Source organism: Somniosus microcephalus, chromosome 8 (genome assembly GCF_052327205.1).
Source record: "Somniosus microcephalus isolate GS21.2 chromosome 8, FLI_Smic_1.0, whole genome shotgun sequence".
Taxonomy (NCBI): domain Eukaryota; kingdom Metazoa; phylum Chordata; class Chondrichthyes; order Squaliformes; family Somniosidae; genus Somniosus; species Somniosus microcephalus.
Window position 1 is genome coordinate 260,885,964 of NC_140994.1, and position 21,757 is coordinate 260,907,720.

General features: G+C 45.9%; 1 protein-coding gene across 2 annotated transcripts in view; it reads right to left on the minus strand.

Annotated features, from left to right (window-relative positions):
* The window catches only part of hars (histidyl-tRNA synthetase), a 33,768-nt gene extending 12,516 nt beyond the window's left edge, over positions 1–21,252 (minus strand). The window contains exons 1-8 of one of the 2 annotated variants that reach the window (XM_085995989.1): positions 21,102–21,182; positions 16,178–16,533; positions 13,348–13,437; positions 12,879–12,998; positions 11,215–11,310; positions 6,540–6,665; positions 5,013–5,120; positions 1,663–1,761 (exon numbers count right to left, since the gene is read on the minus strand). In XM_085995989.1, the coding sequence (XP_085852115.1) occupies positions 1,663–1,761; positions 5,013–5,120; positions 6,540–6,665; positions 11,215–11,310; positions 12,879–12,998; positions 13,348–13,437; positions 16,178–16,288 (750 nt within the window). In that variant the 5' untranslated portion in view covers positions 16,289–16,533; positions 21,102–21,182. Of the gene's footprint in view, positions 1–1,662; positions 1,762–5,012; positions 5,121–6,539; positions 6,666–11,214; positions 11,311–12,878; positions 12,999–13,347; positions 13,438–16,177; positions 16,534–21,101 lie in introns of both variants that reach the window. The other variant, XM_085995990.1, reaches the window with a different exon arrangement.
* Between the last annotated feature and the right edge of the window lie 505 nt (positions 21,253–21,757).

A 21,757-nucleotide genomic window follows, 5' to 3' on the forward strand; every position in this document is an offset into this window, starting at 1 on the left:
CAGAAGGAGCCCCGGGAGGGGCGGCTGGTGAGCAGGCCCGGGCGTTGGGCTGAAGATTGTCGGACAGGAGGAATGGTGGAAATGGAATGGCGGCGCGCACAGACGCAGCGGCTTTGCTTCTCCCAGGACGGTGCTATTTACGTTTAATGTTAATGTTATTTGTACTGGACTCATGGGAGCTTGCAAGATCATATTTCGTTGTTCATGTACTTGTGCATTGTATAATGACAATAAAGTTGAATTATTATTATCATGCCATGATCTCACTGAATGGCGGGGCAAGCTCGAGGAGCTGAATGGCCTCCTCCTGTTCCTATGTCACAGTTCAGGAGGCTGTCTCTAAACATCATCATCACTGGAAAGCATTTTGTAATTACAGCTGAACAAGCAGCTCTCTCTCCCTTTGAGGTCTTGGAGAAAAATACCACTGACATAAAGCACAATTCGTACAAAAATAAAGACCGGTAGCTATACTATTACCAGCTTTAAAAGACTTGTCTGTGCCCTAAGCAGACAGAAAAAGACTTTTGCAATACTGCATACTGCAAATCTGAAATAAAGAGAGAAAATGCTGGTAACACTCAGCACATCAGGTAGCATCTGTGCAGAGAGAAACAGAGTTAACGTTTCAGGTCGAGAAAAGGCTTTTGCATCATTGCCAAAGCCAAGTCCAGTCAATCGCTCCTTGCCACAAGGGGGTACATTCTGAATTCTGCCACCTTGTTCTACAAATTGATCTGTTGTCAGATGGTCAGAGGTGCTGTGTTTTATTGTAGCATCATTTAGCTATGAAAATTAGTAATGAGTTGTATTGACATTGTTCTGTTATGCTTCAATTGGTCATTACTGGAGCTGTGCAAGTTGATTGTGCTGTTAAACTGACAACAGGTGGTGGGGGTCTGGAACTCACTGCCTGAAATCACATTTAAAAAGTACTTGGATCTGCACTTGAAGTGCCGTAACCTACAAGGCTACAGCTGTAAAGTGGGATAAGGCTGGATAGCTCTTTCGGCCAGCGGACACAATGGGCCAAATGGCGGCCTCCTGTGCTGCACATTTCTATAATTCTATGAACTGTTCTGTTGTGATACTGCATACACGTTAGGTTTTTCTTCTCTCCCCTCTCCCCTTTTAAAGGCAACGACTCCTTGCTAGGGTGTGGATCCATGGCACAAGTACCAATTCACCCAAGGGTTTCAACAGTGTGTGCTGGCAGACTATTGAGCTGGGAGCCAGGACAGCCGAGCCAAATCCTCTCCTCACCCAAGGTCCACTCACTTGCACTTCCTGCAGATCACTGGGTTGTCAGGAGCAGCAGGGACACTGGCCGGTTTCACTTGCCTAACCCAGGAGGGCATCGAGGCCAATTGTAACCCCCCCCCCCCACCCCCACCCACCGGCCGAGCTCGTTAACTGAACACGACCCGAAACGTTAACCCGGCGGTTCTCTCTCCGCAGATGCTGCCGGACCTGCGGAGTATGCCCAGCATTTTCTGCTTTGAATTTATGTTGATTTGATCAACCAGAAACTCCTCAAAACAAAAGCTCACACAACCCAATGGTTTTAGACAAGGAAACGGAACAGTCTGTGAAAAACAATGGGCTCCGTTTTCCACCCATTCTCCACGAAAGGGAAGCAAATCTGGCCCACGAACCCATTACCTTGTCCATTTTATCGACCGAGGAACAGATTGTCCGAAATTTATCAGCTGGGACTCCGCACACTTCAAACATCCCGTCCAGGACACGCCTGTCATTAACCTGAATATAGACAAACGGACACAGTTACAAAGTCTTTGCATCAGAACAGATTTTTCGCAAGACACAGTTCCAATCTCATGGACAAGTCACTGTAATTGGTGTAAAACTGGACCGTCACTGTTCTAATTTACTGAGAAACCAACTTGAAGGGCAAGGCCCACAGTGCAGGGCACCGGCAAGTTTGGGGGGAAAAAAAACACAAATGTAAATCAGGAAATGGCTGACACCAAGTTTGGATTACAAATCAGAAGACGGAATTCAAAACCTTCTCATCTCCCTGTTGCCTTATTTCTGTCTCCCGAGGAGTCAGGGCCCTCTTCAAGTGATGGTTTCAACCAGCCCCTCTGAAGTCAGCAGCAGCGTGGCAACTAATGTAAACCCTGCCTCTTGCAGCACAAGCCCAATGCCTACTCTGGCCAGGGACGTACAGGCCAGTAACAACTGCTGCCCGATTAATGATCTACACGGACCTTTGCCAACCAGCAGGGAGGCCTTGTGGCTAGAAAAGAAAAGGCACAAAAGTCTCAAACAACTGTTCAAACATCTGTATAAACAGCTATTTGTTCGTCGTTCCGTTCTGTGCAACCTTGCCTACAATATAAAGAGGAGAGGCTTTGCGGAATCGAGAGTCTAGTGCAATGTTGAACCACTTCCGCTGGAATATATATGCAGACAAGCCGAGAGCAAACAAATCCTTAGGATGGCTGAGCGCTAAGTTTGTAACCTGTCCCGCGCACCATTTGCAGACAAAAAGCAATCTCTGCGAAAGACCCGCCCGCTCCTCTATTGGAAACACTTCCAGTCTTTAGTCTCCCTTCATAACACAGGTAAAATTGGAACAACGCAGGGAATTCAGGCCATACCCCTATGGGGGAGTACAACTAATCGGGATTAAAGAAGAAGCGGAATGGCGTAGCCGGATACATCGTGCACTTTGATGCAGGAAGGATACTGCACTGTCAAGGGGTTAAATGGTTTTACTTATTCTCACTAAAACCGCCTGCAGGTGTGGCACTGGTCATTGGGTCAACCTCACTTGACAGTGGATGGAAAATGTCAGCATTGACCCAGCAAGTACCTTGTACGTACTGAATCATGCTGGCTGCGTTGGTATCATAAGTCTGCAGTAAAATTAGTAAAGAATGTGCACTGCCAGCATTGCAGGAGAGTGGGTTTCGGATTGAGGTTTACTTGGATTGTTTATACTACAGTATTTGGAAACTGCGCATGTCATGAACTACAGCACAAGAATGGGAGTCTGCAGATGAGCAACAATTGCATTGCAAAGATGGCACTGGATTACTATTGCACTGCAGCATCTAAATGGAAGGACAAAATTTGGATATTTGAAAGTGCACACGTATCGGACAATGCATCCTTAACATCCGATTGTACGGAAGTTTAAGAACAATGGAGGAATTAAATTTAAACTCCACAATGCAGAATTCATATCTGCAGTCACCTAAACAGAGTTCCTTTCCCGTCATTAACCACAGGCCAGCAGAAAAACCCATTCAGAATTGGTCTTCAAAAGCTGTATTCCTTCTCCTATTTTAACTCATTCTTTACACCAAGTCCCGTTCACCCGTCACCCCTGCGCTCGCTGACCTACAGTGGCTCCCGATTAAGCAACGCCTCAATTTTAAAGTCTCATCCTTGTTTTCAAATCCCTCCATGCCCTCACCCCCTCCCTATCTCTGTAATCTCCTCCAGCCCCACAAACCTCAGAAATCTCTGCTCCTCCAATTCTGCCCTCGAGCATCCTTGATTTTAATCGCTCAACCATTGGTGGCCGTGGCTTCAGCTGCCAAGGCTTTAAGCTCCGGAATTACCTCCCTAAACCTCTTTTTCCTCCTTTAAGACGCTCCTTAAAAACCTACCTCGTTGACCAAATTCTGCCCTAATCTCTCGTGTGGCTCGGTGTCAAATTTTATTTTAGAACTCTCCTGTGAAGCGCCTTGGGACTCTTTACTACGTTAAAGGTGCGATATAAATACAAGTTGTTGTACAGGGCCTGAGCACCATGGAACACCTCACCTCCCTCAGTCTTTCTATCCTCTTCCAATCTACAGGCTTTCAAAGCCCAACCTTGGTATCACTTAACAATTAGTTCTTGTATTCAATCTCTTCTACTTGTTTCAGCCTTGGTGAAGTCCTGATCTATGGACCCTTCTGTGATTAAACCTATTATTTTAGAAGCTATTATCTCTTTCAATGAACACACGGTGCCCTGCAATCCAAAAGATGAAGCCACTCAGATTTTCTGCCCTACAGGGATCTTGTACCCATAGAACTTGCACAAACTCTACTTCGCCAGTGCCCTCGACAGTTTTGCTTCACCCCAAGCCACTCCCATGAACGGAAGTATCACCCTTGAGTTCATTTCCAGTTCCAAATTGAGTGACCAGCTTTATTTGGAATGATAACAAGAAAAGCACATACAGAACTGCGCAATGAATCCATTAAACTGCCTCGACTTTCGAAGCAACACTTTGCTCCTTCATCAGTGAATGTAGATTTTGTTTTTGCACCTGTCTCACTCTGGCACAAGCTTTCAATATTATCCCCCGATCTCACACTCCTCTTCCTCCAAGTACAAACTCATTTCTCGCTCAGTACTCTCTGACAGGGTTAACTGTTCTAGTTTGTCTTTCATTTGCCTGGAGCTCACGGGGAATTTAAGGCAAACAGAAAATGCATATTTGTTTTAAACTACCTTAATTGGATAAAGCTCCCCAAGACAATCTCAGTTCCAAATTGAACGATTCGCAGAATGAGGTTGTCCGGGTCCCTGAATCAATATCTATCTGGCTCAATTAGTGTCTCAAACCTGCCTGAAGGTCAAGGACAAAAAATATCTATGGCAGCCATCCCAAGTCTGCCTGTTCCTCAGCTTTAGAGAACACATACAGCTAGTCTCACTTCTATCTGCCTTTACATAGTGACATGACCATGGAATCCATCACATCTCCACCTAGGTTTCTCAATGAGAAAAGATTTAAATTAAAATGGTGGTGCCTAACATTCCCTCTAACCTGCGCGTCGGTCCCGCACAACCTGGGACCGGCTTTTCCAATGTGAAATTTCGCGCATGGGGGAAACTTTGAATGGTCCGCACAGTCCGTTAAAGGGGCCTCGCACCTAAAAAAAAAAATTAGGGGGAACATTGGTGGTGCCCTGCTGTGGTAACTCGAACATTTCACCTGATCTTCATCCTCTCGTTGGTCTTACTGAAATTTCCTCCATTTTACCTTGATTAGAAACTCGCCCAGCTGCAGCTCGCTCAAGATCTCGTGGACAATTTTCAGGCATTCGGCATCAGGAATCATTGGGTCATACTGGCCAGCAATGTCAAAATCCTGAGAAAGGAAACAATATTAAAAAAAAATTAAAATTGGGACCGACAGCGTAAATACATTTTGCATGGCAACAATGAATACAGGCTACAGAGAAAATGCAACAGGTCGCCAGACTCGGTTTTACAATTTGGATCATCTTCACTCACGCTAATTGAAAATGCAGCTTCCTCAGGCAGGCCCGTGCTACGTGAAATAAAACTGAAACTTATACATGAACTGAATGGGATAGCACACCTTGGGATTAACAGTCTACTTTTGTATGAGATACCCAAAGTACACCCTCAACCTCTCCAATAGGCAAAAAAAAGACACACATCTCGACAAACTATATTTTTCAGGTTAAACTACAAAATGTTTTTATTGAAACATATAGGTTTATAGAGAAGCAAAATAAATCAGCAGATAAAGATCATTACAGTTGTTAACTTTAATTCATTCTCTAAACCGTTTGCCAAAACCTAAAGCTTTTTGAATTATTTGAGTCATTTTCAGAATCCCTTCCAATACTGACTCACTCGCAAAGGCTCCGTCAATACTGACATACCTCTGAGGACCCCTACCAATAATGACACACTTCCGGGAACCCCGCTCCTAAATTCCAAAAGATAGCATCAACTGCCCAAAGGAAAATAGTTCTCTCACTGCAGAAAGCATTTTTATTGCAGGAAACTCTCTGTTAACCGGCAAAATTCAGGAGTAGGTTCAGGTAAGTTTTACTTCATATTAGTGGCAGTTCCTGGATCTGTGGCTGTTTAACTGGGGTTCGTGCACTTGTTGCTAAGCAACAGGGACGCTTGGTCTGTGGCTGGAGTTCCTGCACATGTTGCTAAGCAACAGGGAAGCCTGGATTTGTTGCTGTGTACGGAGCTCTCGTACCTTTTAAACTATACCTCTCTGTAATCCGGACTTTTTGATAAACCGGCACCACGCCGGTCCCGTTGGTGCCGGATAATAAAGAGTTTCCTGTAGTAGACAGCAACAAAAATGCGCTGGTAAGTCATCAAATATCGAGAAAGCAATGGCCTCGTGGATTCCCTGGGATCCCAGCGAAGAATCCCTCCAGGGACCCCAGTTTGAATACCTATATACCACTTGGCATCTCAGGAGGCCAACAAATGGACAGCCAAACTAGACTAGACAAATAAGCTTTTCCTGTCATGGGAAACAACAACCACCCATGTACAGATCAGCACATCATAGACAACAAAGCGGGACAAAGCAGCACTGTAAAATATAACAGTGCAACCTGTACACTGGGTTTTTACAGTGCAACTGTCCGTAAAATATGCTTGCAGCTTTTTGTGCTTTTCTCGTTATGGTCATTAATATTCAGCTATTCCAAAATGGTTCCACTTCTGCAACTTAAATGAGTCCTAAGTAGGCTGTTTCTCCAAAAACATCCGACCGACATATACTCACACACTGATAGAACTCCCTGTAACGGCCCCTGGTCATGGCTGGATTGTCTCTTCGATATACTTTTGCAATGTGATATCTCTTAATATTGGTAATTTTATTCATAGCTAAGTAACGGGCAAAAGGAACCTGAGAAAAGGAGGTCAAGGAGAAATATAGTAATGATGACAGACTGGCTGCACAGTTCTACGTGAAATGTTATGCTTTTTATGTTGGTCACATAAAGCAGGAGATTGCAATTATTGAAATAATTACTTTCCATCATGCCTCAATTTTAAAATCCTTCACAGAAATACCTCCCTTATTCTACCACTGGAAGACTGTGACGCGCATCGAGGTCTGGTTCCTTGCCTGCCAGTTGTCCTCCAGTATTTCACCCAATTTACTAGTCCTCATTTTGAGCCTTGCCAAGTGAAAGTCAGAACTGAGTCCCATCTGCTCTCACCCGACCTCTATATGCAGCTTAAACATTCACTCCCTCCACCACCAGCGCACCGCACTGCAGCAACTCGCCAAGCCTTCTTCGGCAGCACCCACTGTAAAGTCTGTAGGTATTATGGCGAATTAATACACAGACTACAAGAGTAACTTTAACAGGACTTTACTATTCGAAGGTCAGGGCGAATCTGCCCAATAAATCCTGACACAGCACTTATATACCGGTGTGGTCACCGTCGGTATTACAGTATACAGCAGCCAAGATAAAGTAGTGCCACACCTAAAATAGTTCTCTTAAAGGTGGACGGTTACATACAATAGTTCTCTTAAAGGTAGAACAGTTACATACACGACACCCACGACCTCTTCCACCTAGGCTAGAAGGACGAGGGCAGCAGGCGCATGGGAACACCACCACCTCCAGGTTCCCCTCCAAGTCACACACCATCCTGACTTGGAAATATATCGCCGATCCTTCATCGTCGCTGGGTCAAAATCCTGGAACTCCCTCCCTAACAGCACTGTGGGAGTACCTTCATCGCACGGACTGCAGCGGTTCAAGAAGGCACCACCGCCACCTTCTCAAGGCAATTAGGGATGGACAATAAATGCCAGCCTTGCCAACGACGCCCACATCACAAGAATGAAGAAAAAAAACGCACTTTCCAGCAGGGATAAATGAATATCAATCAGGAATGAGAACTCCTGTGATTTTTTTCCTTCCCTATTCTGTGGGCATCAAGGTCAAATGTAGTGTCCGCACCAACTTACTGAGCACAGGCTGGACATCAGGTCTGCTACATTTCTATGCATGTGGCTCAATACCAAAGTAGGTAGTGCAACTACCTGCTGGGTAATGAGCAGATCTCGGCATTTTAAATGTTTGAAACAGTCCATCTTCAACCAAACCAATTCCACTACCTTCCAATGATGAACAATAGGACAGTGAGTTTGCCAAGTCTGGTAACTGTAAAGTGCACTTCTTGGGAGACTGCGTCAGACTGCTAGTGGGCGAGAACATGCAGAAGTCATAAAAGTTAAAAGGTGGCACCAGCAGTACCATTACTCTGCCTTCCATCAATTAAAAAAAACATATTATAAAGCTGGTTAGGCCCCAGCTTCCCATTCTGGGTACCGCACCTTTAGAAGGATGTCAAAGCCTTAGAGAGGGTGCAAAGGAGATTTACTAGAATGGTACCAGGGAAGCAGAACTTCAGTTATGTGGAGAGACTGGAGAAGCTGGGGTTGCTCTCCGTAGAGCAGAGAAGGTTAAGGGGAGAATTAATAGAGTTGTTCAAAATTATGAAGGGTTTTGATAGAGTAAATAAGGAGAAACTGTTTCTAGTGGCAGAAGGGTCAGTAACCAGAGGACACAGACTTAAGGTGATTGGCAAAAGAACCAGAGGCGACGTGAAGACTTTAAATGCAGCTAGTTGTTGTGATGTGGAATGCACTGCCTGAAAGGGCGGTGGAAGCAGATTCAATAATAACTTTCAGAAGAGAATTGGATAAATACTTGAAGGGGAAAAATGTGCAGGGCTATGGGGAAAGAGCAGGGGGGTGGGGGGGGTGGGACTAATTGGACAGCTCGTTCAAAGAGCCGGCACAATGGACAACTTTGACTCGGGCTACTCAAGATCAGCGAATGCATAGAGACCACAGAACTTGTTTTGTAAGAGATAGAAGTGCTTTTATATGCTGTCCAAGGTCTAGATTACTTTCAGGGAAAGTGGAACCCTGCTAGCTGCAGCACATTGATGAGGGAATGTACAGTGCAGCCCTTTTAAGTAGCACCTTGGACTTCAAGTGATAGAGCCAGATTTTCTGAAACCGAAGATTGCTTTTAGTTTCGCTTTGTGGCCAGCTCTGTAGAGAGACAAACAGAAAGCTGCCTCAGAAATCAGGTATTTCATTAAGTTGAATGCATTGAGCTGTTTGCTAAAGGTGTGCTCTGCTTAACTGGACTCAAATCTGCTCTCAACAAGTTTACAACATTCTTCTGATTTTTTTCCCCTGCCGTGTCCTACATTTTCTATCTTGCGCTGGTATCGGTATTGTTTGAATAAACTAGGACTTATAAAATAAAGAGCTAATAAAAATGTACAATTTAGGGCACACATCGGACGTGGACAGCATTGCACAGGAGAGTGTGTGACCTCGGATTATGTCGACTGGTTGAACTAGGCCTATCAGATAAGGGCTTAAATTTAGTTGCACTCAGTAAGCAAAATCGTGCTAATCAGGTTGCTTAATGGCCGTTTTAACTGGCACCCAGTCTTTGTCCTCTCATTCAAGTTATCTCAATCACACTAAATTTGCATTTTCTTTTCCAGTGATAGTTAAAGCTACTAGGCAGACGGAGCAAGAAAAACATCCAAAAAAAATTCAAATTCAGGCACTATGGGGAAAAAGCCTGTTTAGAAATTCCACAAATAAGAACGAAAGACTTGCATTTCTATAGCGCCTTTCATGACCTCAGGTCTTCCCAAAGCGTTTTACAGCCAATGAAGTACTTTTTGAAGTACTTCCACCTAGAAGGACAAGGGCAGCAGGCGCATGGGACCACCCCCACCTCCAAGTTCCCCTCCAAGTCACACACCATCCTGGCTTAGAAATATATCGCCGATCCTTCATCGTCGCTGGGTCAAAATCCTGGAACTCCCTCCCTAACAGCGCTGTGGGAGTATCTTCACCACACGGACTACAGTGGTTCAAGAAGGCGGCTCACCACCACCTTCTCAAGGGCAACTAGGGATGGGCAATAAATGCTGGCCTTGCCAGCGACACCCACATCCCATAAAGGAATAAAATAAAGTGTAGTCGCTGTTGTAATGTAGGAAACGCAGCAGCTAATTTGTGCACAGCAAGCTCCCACAAACAGCAATGTGATAACGACCAGATAATCTGCTTTTTAGTGATGTTGATTGAGGGATAAATATTGGCCCCAGGACACCGGGGAGAACTCCCCTGCTCTTCTTCGAAATAGTGCCCGTGGGATCTTTTACATCCACCTTGAGAGGGCAGACGGGGCCTCGGTTTAACATCTATTCTGAAAGACGGCACCTCTGACAGTGCAGCACTCCCTCAGTACTGTTCTGGAGTTTCAGCCTAGACTTGTTCTCAGGTCTCTGGAGTGTGACTCGAACATACAGCCTTTTGACTCAGAGGCCAGGGTACGAGCCACGGCTGACAAATGTTAAAGCTTTTCTTGAAACTGGCTAAAAATCGGATTCAATTAAAACGTGAACAAACAAGCTGTTGTACAGCCATGAATATTCATCTGTTCCTCTCTAACCAAGTGCAATAATTTGCTCCCAAATGCATAATTTTTTTTTTTTTTAAGATGATTTTTGTGCTTAAAAAGTGCGGGGGAGAATCCACACTTTCCATTTCAAGCACTCAATATCAGCACTCCCAAAAAGGTGTCTCTGCCCCAATCTCAGAGGAGCAAACATCACTGTACCAACGTGGCAAATTTCCATTTCCTACACCAGCGATCCTGGGACCTCGGAGTGAAAGTACCTAATTTGGGGCAGTTTTGTACGGTGAGCCCACAACGATTAGGAACTGGAGCAAGATGTCCCCAAGCTCAATTCACTTAGCTCAGCGAAAAGAGAAGACTTTCATCCCATTAGTCTTAGCTGGATTTGAGCCCAGCTCCCATAGATGAAAGGCCAGTGTGATAAATTCACTGCGTTACCCAGTCTCTCGACCCTACTGCAACACCCAGTCCCCACCCACCACACTGCAATGATTCAAGAATTGCCCCTCCCTATCTTTGTAATCCCCATCACCAATGTGAACCAGCTTTTTCAATGTAAAGTTTCGCGTATGTGCGAAACTGTAAAGGGACCACGCACCCAAAAAAAGAAGAGGGAACATTGCTACAACCCTCCGAGATATCTGCGCTCCTCTAATTCTGGCCTCTTGAGCATCCTTGATTTTAATCGCTCCACCATTGGCGGCCGTGCCTTCAGCTGCCTGGGCCCTAAGCTCTGGAATTCCCTCCCTAAAGCTCGCCGCCTCTCTATTCTCCTTTAAGACACTCCTTGAAACCTAAATCTTTGGCCAAGGTTTTGATCATCTGCCCCAATATCTCCTTATGTGGCTCGGTGTCAAATTTTGTTTGCTAATCGCTCCTGTGAAGCGCCTTGGGACGCTTTACTACGGTAAAGGTGCTAGATAAATGCAAGTTGTTGTTACTGTTGAACTTAGTTCACATACAGCAGATCAAGGATACGGTTAGGTCATAACGCAATGACAACAGCTCACCACCCTGGTCCTTTAAGTCATAGATAAGTTTTGAGTCTTCACCATATTTTCCTGTCAGAGTTTCCTAAAGAACAGAAATATACTGTGATTCAACAAAAGATAATTAAAAATATATTTTCATGAATAGATTATACGGGCCTTGTGAGTGAAATAAGAATCAGTGTAACACTTACTATGCAACAAATACTGTCTTTTTCTGGTGTCAACCGTGGATTTCAATCAATGTGCAGCGATTATAGTACAACTTCTATCATCCACACGCCCATCAGCTATGTACAATACCCAATTATCTACAAACCTTATCAAAGCAGATCAGGAGCAATGTGGGAATTATGGCCAGTAAAATTTGAACAGTCACAAGTCAAACTCAGGCACTGTGATAGGGATTCAATCCTTTATCACTAAAACCAATGAGCCAATAGCATGAATTGTCTGAACTTCCCCCCCAAGTAGTTTATTACATACCATCTGCATATAGCCCACTGGCTAACGCACATGACATAGGTTGGCAGAAAGATAGAGGTACGCCTCAACTCCACCTTATGATGCAGTAGCGATGGAGTATCCCAGCACAGACAGGCATAATTTAATCATGTTGGATAACGTGTTCCTGTTAGCCAACTTAACAGCAACCTCATCCAAGCCCATGTATATAATCCTACCGCATTGACAGGTTAAGGGGAAAATCAGCAAGCAATGCACTGCAAGAACTAAGCACTCAACGGGGCTGCTACTGTATTGCGCTAGGATTGCAAGAAATCAGAACGTTGATGGTAGCAAGTCAACTACATGACATCCTCTTGATTTGAGAGCAACACCCAGCAGCAGAGGTATGGTAGTCTAGTGGTTAAGGTGCTAGATGAGCAACCCAGAGGTTGTTAGATAGCAGAAAGATGCACCATTTAGGTTGTTAGATAGCAGAAAGATGCACCATTTGCACAACTGCACCACGGCAAGTTGTGAAATTAAGCTCAGCAGTTTGTCGGGGGAAAAAGTGCCCATGAAAACTGCCGGACTGTTGTAAAAACCCAATTGGCGCAGAGAAAGAAACCTCCCAGACCTACCCAGTCTGGCCTACATAAGGCTGCAGTTCCAGTCTATGTGGTTGACTCTTAATGAAGGCAGCTAGGGATGGGCAATAAATACTGCCTTGACATTATGGATTGTGGGCTTCTGAACTTAGATTGAGAGCAAATTTGGAGATGAAGAGGAAAATACTGATGGTTACAGATCCAGCACTGTTGGTGGTAACAACCAATGTTCCCACTAATTATTTGTGCGCGCGGCCCCTTTAATGGGCTGCGTGGAACATTTAAATTATCAGACATGTGCGTTTTCTTCTCTTTAAATGCCGGCGAGTGGCCTGTGCGGGACCTCCAGACCAATGCACGGCTGCAGCTCAACGGGAACACTGGTGACAACGGTTGAAATTTCAGGAGCATCACACAAAAGCCTATTGCATGTTAAAGCTTATTGGCTCGGGTGTGAATTTCCCCACAATGTACTAGTGCCAATGTGCTAAGTGACCCTGACAACAGCACCATTCTATCAGCGAACCCCCCCCCCCCCAACTCCGTACCAATGAAAAGAGAAAAATATTCAGCCGCTGCACAGCCCCACTGAATGCCTTACCTTGAGCTCAAACACTGGGGTGTCAATGGTCTCGGCTCCGTGGCGTTTAAAGCAGTTAATGATGGTGCTGAAGACTTTCTCGCGGATAGCCATTTGCTTCGGGTTGTAGTCTCTGGTTCCCTGTAACATCAAAAGCTTGCTTAAGAGGCCGAAGGGGAGCACCCTCCTTCAGTACGAGACCGCAGTATTTTTTTTTTTTAAATCACGATCGCCATAATGGAAAACTCTCAATACAACCGCGATGCCACTGCTGCCATTTTGAGGCGGCGGCGGCGGGCATCATCAAAGGCCGCTCACCTGCCACCGATGCAGATGCCGTCTGTGCTGAAGGCAAAGATGGCTGGAGCACTCCCAGCTGCCTCTGTGCAGACAAACTCGAGTTGCTTTCAAGCCCACCTGGCTATCCAAAGTACCCCATGCAACATAAACAGGATTTATACAGCAGCCCATACACAGACAGTGAACATACCTTGGGTGTTTTGAGTACGAACTGTTGTTTCCCATCATTAATTCCAAGCTGAGCTTTCAGCTCCAGCAACTTTGCCAATTCCTCTGAAATCTGAATAAAATAATAAAAGAAACACTAAAAACAATACAGTGAATAAAATCTTCCCCATTCAGCCAATGTAATTAAAAATATGCCCTCTACAGACTTTAAATTGCAACGGTAGTTAGCAAAGGGGAAGCTGAGAATTTGCTGTAATTTGGCAGAAAAAACACTAAAAGGTCTCTCCCGGGCTGGGGGAATATTTTGCAAATTATAGACATTTCAAAGCTACTTGTTCCAGTGCGAGTGCTTCCAGAACCCAAAATAGTGCAGAGACATTAATGAATGCAGGAGCTATCCTTACATTCAATTCCCATCAGTTTTCCATGGATCTAGTACTGATGAAAGTTACAGAACATTGGAACTCGCTCACGTGGAACAATACGGTTAAAAGATACTCCAAACCGCAGAGTCAAAACATTTAGTGTCTCTGCAGGCACCAACATTTCAAAACCGACATAGTCTTGAGATTGGCAGGGGTCAGGTTAGTATGTCTCACTGATACCAGCAACTGAAAAGCAATACGATCCCTAAATTAGAAAAAAGGTTTGCAGTTGCTGAGGTACATAGAAACATAGAAGAAAGGAGCAGGAGTAGGCCATTCGGCCCCTCGAGCCTGCTCCGCCATTCAATGAGATCATGGCTGATCATCCAAATTCAGTACCCGGTCCCTGCCTTCTCCCCATATCCCTTGAGCCTTAAGAAATATATCTAACTCCTTCTTGAATATATTTAATGAATTGGCCTCTACTGCCTTCTGTGGTAGAGAATTCCACAGGTTCACCACTCTCTGGGTAAAGAAATTCCTCCTCATCTGTGTCCTAAATGGCTTACCCCTTATCTTTAGACTGTGACCCCCGGTTCTGGACTCCCCGGCCATCGGGGACATCCTTCCTGCATCCAGTCTGTCTAGTCCTGTTAGTATTTTATAAGTTACCTTCCCCAAGTGCGAGCCTCGACAGCGAGCGCTACCAGGCTGTTCAATCAGGGAGTGCGCGCGCGGTGAATTGTGTAACTTTTAATGTGCTCGGTCACAAATTTGAATTTTCGCTGCACACCTGCGCGAAAGCGGAAAATGGCAGCTGAGAGCAGCGTGACAAAAATATTTAAGCGATACAAATTGTCCCGTTTTGTGGCGCTTGGCGGTTTGTGAATAGCAGCTTTGAAAAGAAATGCCGATCTAATTGCTCAGCTTCTGCTGGCCACTCATTCCTCACTGGCTAATCAAAGGTAGCAAAAAAAACGTACCAGACAATTGACTGGTAATTTAAACAGACAAGTGGTTATTCAAGCTGATCGTGATGTTTTGTTCTGGAGACAAGAGAGGTCTGAAAGGAGTGATGCTATGATTGCTTGTTAGATGCAAAGGCTTTTAATTGTACAGATTCCATCAGCGTGATATTATAATTTTTTTTAATTATTTGTTCCCTGGATGTGGGCATCGCTGGCAAGGCCGGCATTTATTGCCCATCCCTAGTTGCCCTCGAGAAGGTGGTGGTGAGCCGCCTTCTTGAACCGCTGCCGTCCGTGCGGTGTACAGGGCCTTGGTGAGACCGCACCTTGAGTATTGTGTGCAGTTTTGGTCGCCTTACCTGAGGAAGGACGTTCTTGCCATGGAGGGAGTGCAGCGAAGATTCACCAGGCTGATACCTGGGATGGCAGGAATGACGTATGAGGAGAGATTGTGTCAATTGGGCTTATACTCGCTGGAGTTTAGAAGATTGAGAGGGGATCTCATCGAAACCTATAAAAATCTGTCAGGCCTGGACAGACTAGATGCAGGAAGGATGTTCCCGATGGTCGGGGAGTCCAGAACCAGGGGTCATAGTCTAAGGATAAGGGGTAAGCCATTTAGGACTGAGATGAGGAGGAATTTCTTCACCCAGAGAGTGGTGAACCTGTGGAATTCTCTGCCACAGAAGGCAGTAGAGGCCAGTTCATTAAATATATTCAAAAAAGAGTTGGATATATTTCTTAAGGCTAAAGTGATCAAGGGGTATGGGGAGAAGGCAGGGACAGGGTACTGAATTTGGATGATCAGCCATGATCTCATTGAATGGCGGAGCAGGCTCGAGGGGCCGAATGGCCTACTCCTGCTCCTATCTTCTATGTTTCTATGAAGGTGCTCCCACAGTGCTGTTAGGGAGGGAGCTCCAGGAGTTTGACCCAGCGACAGTGAAGGATTGGCCGATATATTTCCAAGTCAGGATGGTGTGTGACTCGGAGGGGAACTTGGAGGTGGTGGTGTTCCCATGCCCCTGCTGCCCTTGTCCTTCTAGGTGGTAGAGGTCACAGGTTTGGGAGGTCGAAGAAGCTATTTCAGTAACATTACTACTATAATATTTGGGGGGGTTAAACTCCATAGCTTGTGAAGTGAATTACTTCGGGAAAAAACAGACTGGCCCATGGAATAGAGAGTTCCCTGGAGCTGTCAGAAGTCCTTCTACCTCCATTCAGGTCTTTCTTTAGCTGAGAAGTCAACTATTCGAGGCCACAGATTTCTGCAGAAGCCATCAACGTTGCTCTTCTTCAGATGACACTTAGCAGAGGGTTTTTTTTTTGTACAATTGCAGTAAAAATTCAAATCTGAACAGGTAAATTCTTGGGCTGCAATTTCTAGTCTCTCCATTTTGCGTTCGCCTAATCACTAAAATGTTTTCATATTCTACATAAATTGGCTACAAAATTTAAATGCCGGACCTGCTGGTCAACGAGATGAAAACTTTTTTTTTTTTTTAAAAAGGTTACGCACCTGTTCGTGAGGCAGAGAGCACATCACGCGTGCAGCCGTGTTGCAGTGTCCAATCCGGTAGCAGACGGATCCAGGCCAGTATTTCGCCGCAATTGTTCCAAATTTGTTCATTTTGGTTTCAGGTTAGGTGCACAAGGGCGGAATGTGCTCCACACGTCCAATAAATCACAAAAGTCCCATTAACGTTAACATGCAAGTCCCGTTAAAATCCGCCCGTCAAAATGTTCATTCCCGCAGATTGCGTCCAGTGTCCAGAATTCACCGGGCCCCAAATTTACACAGTGCACGAGGGAGGGAAGGAGTTTCCAGGTGGACAGTGCATGGGGGAACAGGAGAAAACTGGTCAGCAACTACCACTAACCAGTGGTACAGTGTGGCAGCAAAGCATGGTGGGGAGGAGTAACAACGATAATTAACTCAACCGAACAACAGATTTCAAATCACACAGGTCTGGAAGAATAATTTTGCAAGTCACTGGGCCTTTGTAACCATTCGAAACTTATAGCTGAGCCCATTCCTTATAGTTACTAAAGCCAAGAAACAACAGCATGTCGTATATAGGTGCTAATTATTTCTCCAACTCCAGTACAACAATGTTACAGCCACCAACGTTGCAGGGGGAGGTTACAAGCAATTAATTCATTTCAATTTATAAATGGATTTGAAGATTAACCGGTGATAAGTTTGCACATACTTGTACTTCAATACAAGTATCCCACTCACTTTGGGGCTTCACATTTCCTTGAATTGTTACTGCACACTAATCTGTGCCCTTTATTGGTTTATGTTACACCCATACTTTTGTTTGGCGAGGTTCTTCCAGCCCTGTTACAGTTGATAAATTCTCTTTCACTATCACTGCTGAACAAACCTATTGTGGAGTGGACACTGACATACACGTTCACATTTTCTCCCCCACACGATATAAACTATAAACCTTCTCTGTAGCTGACAGTGTCACATCACCCACACTGCCCCAAGGATGCCAGCAGTTCACCTATTCACCAATAGGACACATTTCAGGTGTGATAACGACTATTAGCATTACACAGATCTCGGTGGGGAAGACAGGACAGGGTTTACCCAAGGTTAACCTGGATCATGGAATTTCATGACTGCTTATATACCAACAGCAGCATCTTTCCTCATTTACAAAATGTGTTCTAGTTATAGTTCAAAAGCTAATTACTGTAATGCTGGAAATCTGAAATAAAGAGAGAAAGTGCTGGGAATACTCGGCAGGTCAGGCAGCATCTGTGGAGAGAGAAACAGAGTTAATGTTTCAGGTCGATGACCCTTCGTCAGACCTGAAACGTTAACTCTGTTTCTCTCTCCGCAGATGCTGCCTGATCTGCCGAGTACACAGAAACATAGAAAAATAGGAGGAAAATTACGAGCCTGCTCCGCCATTCAATATCTTGGCTGATCCTCTATCTCAATACCATATTCCCGCTCTCTCCCCATACCCCTTGATGCCTTTTGTGTCTAGAAATCTATCTCCTTCTTAAATATATTCAGTGACTTGGCCTCCACAGCCTTCTCTGGTAGAGAATTCCACAGGTTCACCACCCTCTGAGTGAAGAAATTTCTCCTCATCTCAGTCCTAAATGTCCCACCCTGTATCCTGAGACTGTGACCCCTCGTTCTAGACCCCCCCCCAGCCATTGAATTTTAATGTGTTTAAGTCTTTACCAGAATACAACTATGCTACAGGTTTCAATGAACTCAACATCATCTAGGCTGATATGAATATTGATATGAATACTGCAGCTGATAATATCACGCTAATCTGGAAGATCTCTGGTCCAAATAAATGCCTAAACATAATTTAACAATTTTGTGATGATTTCCCCTTGCAGTACTTCCTGAGGCAATTTCAGCCAGCATTACATCAGCCAGTTACAGCTCCACCCTTACAACAAACAGCATCAAGAAGGAGTTAGATATATTTCTTGAGGCTAAAGGGATCAAGGGATATGGGGAGAAAGCAGGGACAGGATACTGAATTTGGATGATCAGCCATGATCTCATTGAATGGCGGAGCAGGCTCGAGGGGCCGAATGGCCTACTCCTCCTATCTTCTATGTTTCTATCAGGATGAATTTCAGGGAAATAAATGTGATGCAATTTCATTCAATCACTGTCTCCCTCCAATTGAGTTTTCCTCAGCTTTAATGGCATTTTTCTTTTAAAAGGATTGTACTAAGTTTGGATAGGAATGATTCAAAATGACTGTAGTCCTGCAGAATTTATACAGCTGTGTTCCAATTCAGCTGAAGTTGTTTGCAGTTCAACTGCAGCCCTGGTGTAAATGATACTGAGAAGATGACAGAACATACATCCATTAACATTTATCCATTTATAATGCAAATTTAATGATCTAAAGCCAACTTTAGACTGGATGGTCAGAGGTGTAAGGTATTTTTTAAGCATGTACTATTACAGTACAAGTGCATATTCACAATGATTTTACACAAATCAGCTAAGTTTCAATCTGTGGCTCCGACATAAATGGGGTTTCAATAGTTGTCTTTTATAGCTTGCCTACACCGAGGGCCAGCCTCAGCACTTACATTTTCTGTCCATTTATACCACAGGCAGATTCAATGAGCCAAAATGCAGGAGAAAATGCTAACCAGTCTCCCATCAACAGCAGTCTCCCTTGCTCACTTGACTGATTCCTGGGATGGGAGGGGTTGTCCTATGAGGAGAGACTGAGAAGACTAGGCCTGTAGTCCCTAGAGTTTCGAAGAGTGAGAGGTGATCTCACTGAAATGTATACAATTCTTACAGGGCTGGACAGGGTAGATGCTTGGAGGATGTTTCCCCTGGCCGAGGAGTCTAGAACTAGGGGTTATAGTCTCAGAATAATGGGTCGGCCATTTGGACCCGAGATGAGGAGAAATTTCTTCACTCAGAGGGCAGTGAATCTTTGGAATTCTCTCCCCCAGAGGGCGGTGGAGGCTCAGTCGTTGAGTTTATTCAAGACTGAGAGCGATAGATTTGTGGATACTAAGGGAATCCAGGGATACGGGGACAGTGCAGGAAGCTGGAATCGTAGAATAGTACAGCAACAGAAGGAGGCTACTCGGCCCATCAAGTCTGCGCTGGCTCTTTCGAAGAGCAATCCAGTTAGTCCCACTCCCCCGCTCTTTCCCCATATCTCCTTCAAGTATTTATCTAATTCCATTTTGAAGGTTACTATTGAATCTGTTTCCATCACCACATCAGGCAGCGCATTCCAAATCCTATCGCTGCGTAAAAAGATTTTCCTCCTGTCGCCTCTGGGTCTTTGGCCAATCACCTTCAATCTGGGCACTCTGGTTCTCGACCCTTCAGCCATTGGAAACAGTTTCTCTTTATTCACTCTTGTCTAAATCCTTCATGATTTTAAACACCTCTATCAAATCTCCTCTTGGCCTTCTCTGCTCGAAGGAGAACAACCCCAGCTTCTTCATGTCACTGCAATCCCTCATCTCTGGAACCATTCTAGTAAATCTCTTCTGCACCCTCTCTAAAGTCTTCACATCTTTCCTAAAGTGTGGTGCCCAGAATTGGACACAATACTCCAGCTGAAGACGAACTAGTGTATTATAAAGGTTCAGCTTAACTTCCTGGCTTTTGTACTCTCTGCCTCTATTTATAAAGCCCAGGATCTCACATGCTTTATTAACTGCTTTGTTAACCTGTCCTGCCACCTTCAAAGATTTGTGCACAAACACCCCCAGGTCTCTCTGTTCTTGCAAATTGTACCCTTTAAAATTACACCATTGAGCTTGTATTGTCTCTCCTCATTCTATCAAAATGCATCACCTCACAGTTTACTGCGTTGGCTTTCATCTGCCACGTGTCCGCCCATTCCACCAACCTGTCTATGTCCTCCTGAAGTCTATTACTATCTTCTTCACTGTTAACTACGCTTCCAAGTTATGTGTCACCTGCAGATTTTGAAATTGGGCCCTGTACACCCAAGTCCACGTCATTAATGTGGAGTTGAGGCAGAAAATCAACTATGATCTCATTGTATGGCAGAGCAGGCTCGAAGGGCCGAAAGGCACACTCCTGCTCCTATTTCTTATGTTATGTTCTTATATTAATGTCTTTCCTCATTAATTGCTTCCTCTGCTCCCACCAAGTCCAAGAACAAAAGAAAGCATTAAAAAAAAATCTACACTGCAATAGTGATTCGTGTTTTGTTTGTTTTAAATGTCATGCCCTGAAAGTGTCAGTGGGCTATTCGACCACGGGGGGGAAGTGTCAGTGGGCTACTCGACCATGGGGGGAGTGTCAGTGGGCTATTCGACCACGGGGGGAAGTGTCAGTGGGCTACTCGACCATGGGGGGGAAATGTCAGTGGGCTACTCGACCACGGGGGGGGAGTGTCAGTGGGCTACTCGACCTGGGGGGGGAAGTGTCAGTGGGCTACTCGACCATGGGGGGGAAGTGTCAGTGGGCTACTCGACCATGGGGGGAGTGTCAGTGGGCTACTCGACCATGGGGGGAGTGTCAGTGGGCTACTCGACCATGGGGGGAGTGTCAGTGGGCTACTCGACCATGGGGGGAGTGTCAGTGGGCTACTCGACCATGGGGGGGAAGTGTCAGTGGGCTACTCGACCATGGGGGGAGTGTCAGTAGGCTACTCGACCATGGGGGGAGGGGTAGTATCAGTGGGCTATTCTGCCATAGGAGTATCACAGCTAAGCCAGGCTGCAGCTCCCCCATCTCCTACCCGAACTGTTCCATCAACACAGGCCGGGGATCAAACCTGCGGCCTACTGAATCATCAGGGCAGCAAGCTCACTCTCCCGCCAGGCCTGCTCCCAATCCCCGGCCTCGGCCCGATCCCCGGGGCTGAGGCCATGATTCCCCGCCGCCACTCGAGCCCGCGGCTTCACCGGTCACAGGAGCTTGTCCTTGCACTGACCTGGTCCTGAGGAGCTTTCTCCGCCTTCAGTTGGCGCACCCGCTCGGCTTGCTCCTTCAGCTCCAGCCACGCCTGGTCCGCCATCGCCGCCGCCGAAAGGGAAAGCAACCATCCGCCGCACCACGCCGCCGCTCAGGCCCCGCCCCGTCCCGTCCGTCACCGAGACCCCGCCCATCCTCGCATCCCATATCCAATCGCCGCCCGCGATTGGCCCCGTAGCCCCGCCCATCCCACGTATGTCACCGAAGCCCCGCCCACTCTCACGTCTGCCATCGAAGCCCCGCCCACTCTCACATCCGTCTTCGACGCCCCGCCCACCCTCTCGTCTGTCATCGAAGCCCCGCCCACTCAGACGTCTGTCATCGAAGCCCCGCCCACGCGCTCGTCTGTCATTGAAGCCCCGCCCACCCTCACGTCCATCATCCAATCCTCGCCCATCCTCACGTCCATCATCCCATCCCCGCCCATCCTCACGTCCATCATCGAAGCCCCACCCATCCTCACGTCCATCACCCAAGCCCCACCCACCCTCACGCCTGTCACCCAAGCCCCGCCAGCGTTTGACGCCGTGGCCCCGCCCCCTCAATCACGTGCTAGCTCTGTCCCAGGCCCCGCCCCTCGCTGGAAACCCGCGCATGCCCACATCACCCAGAATC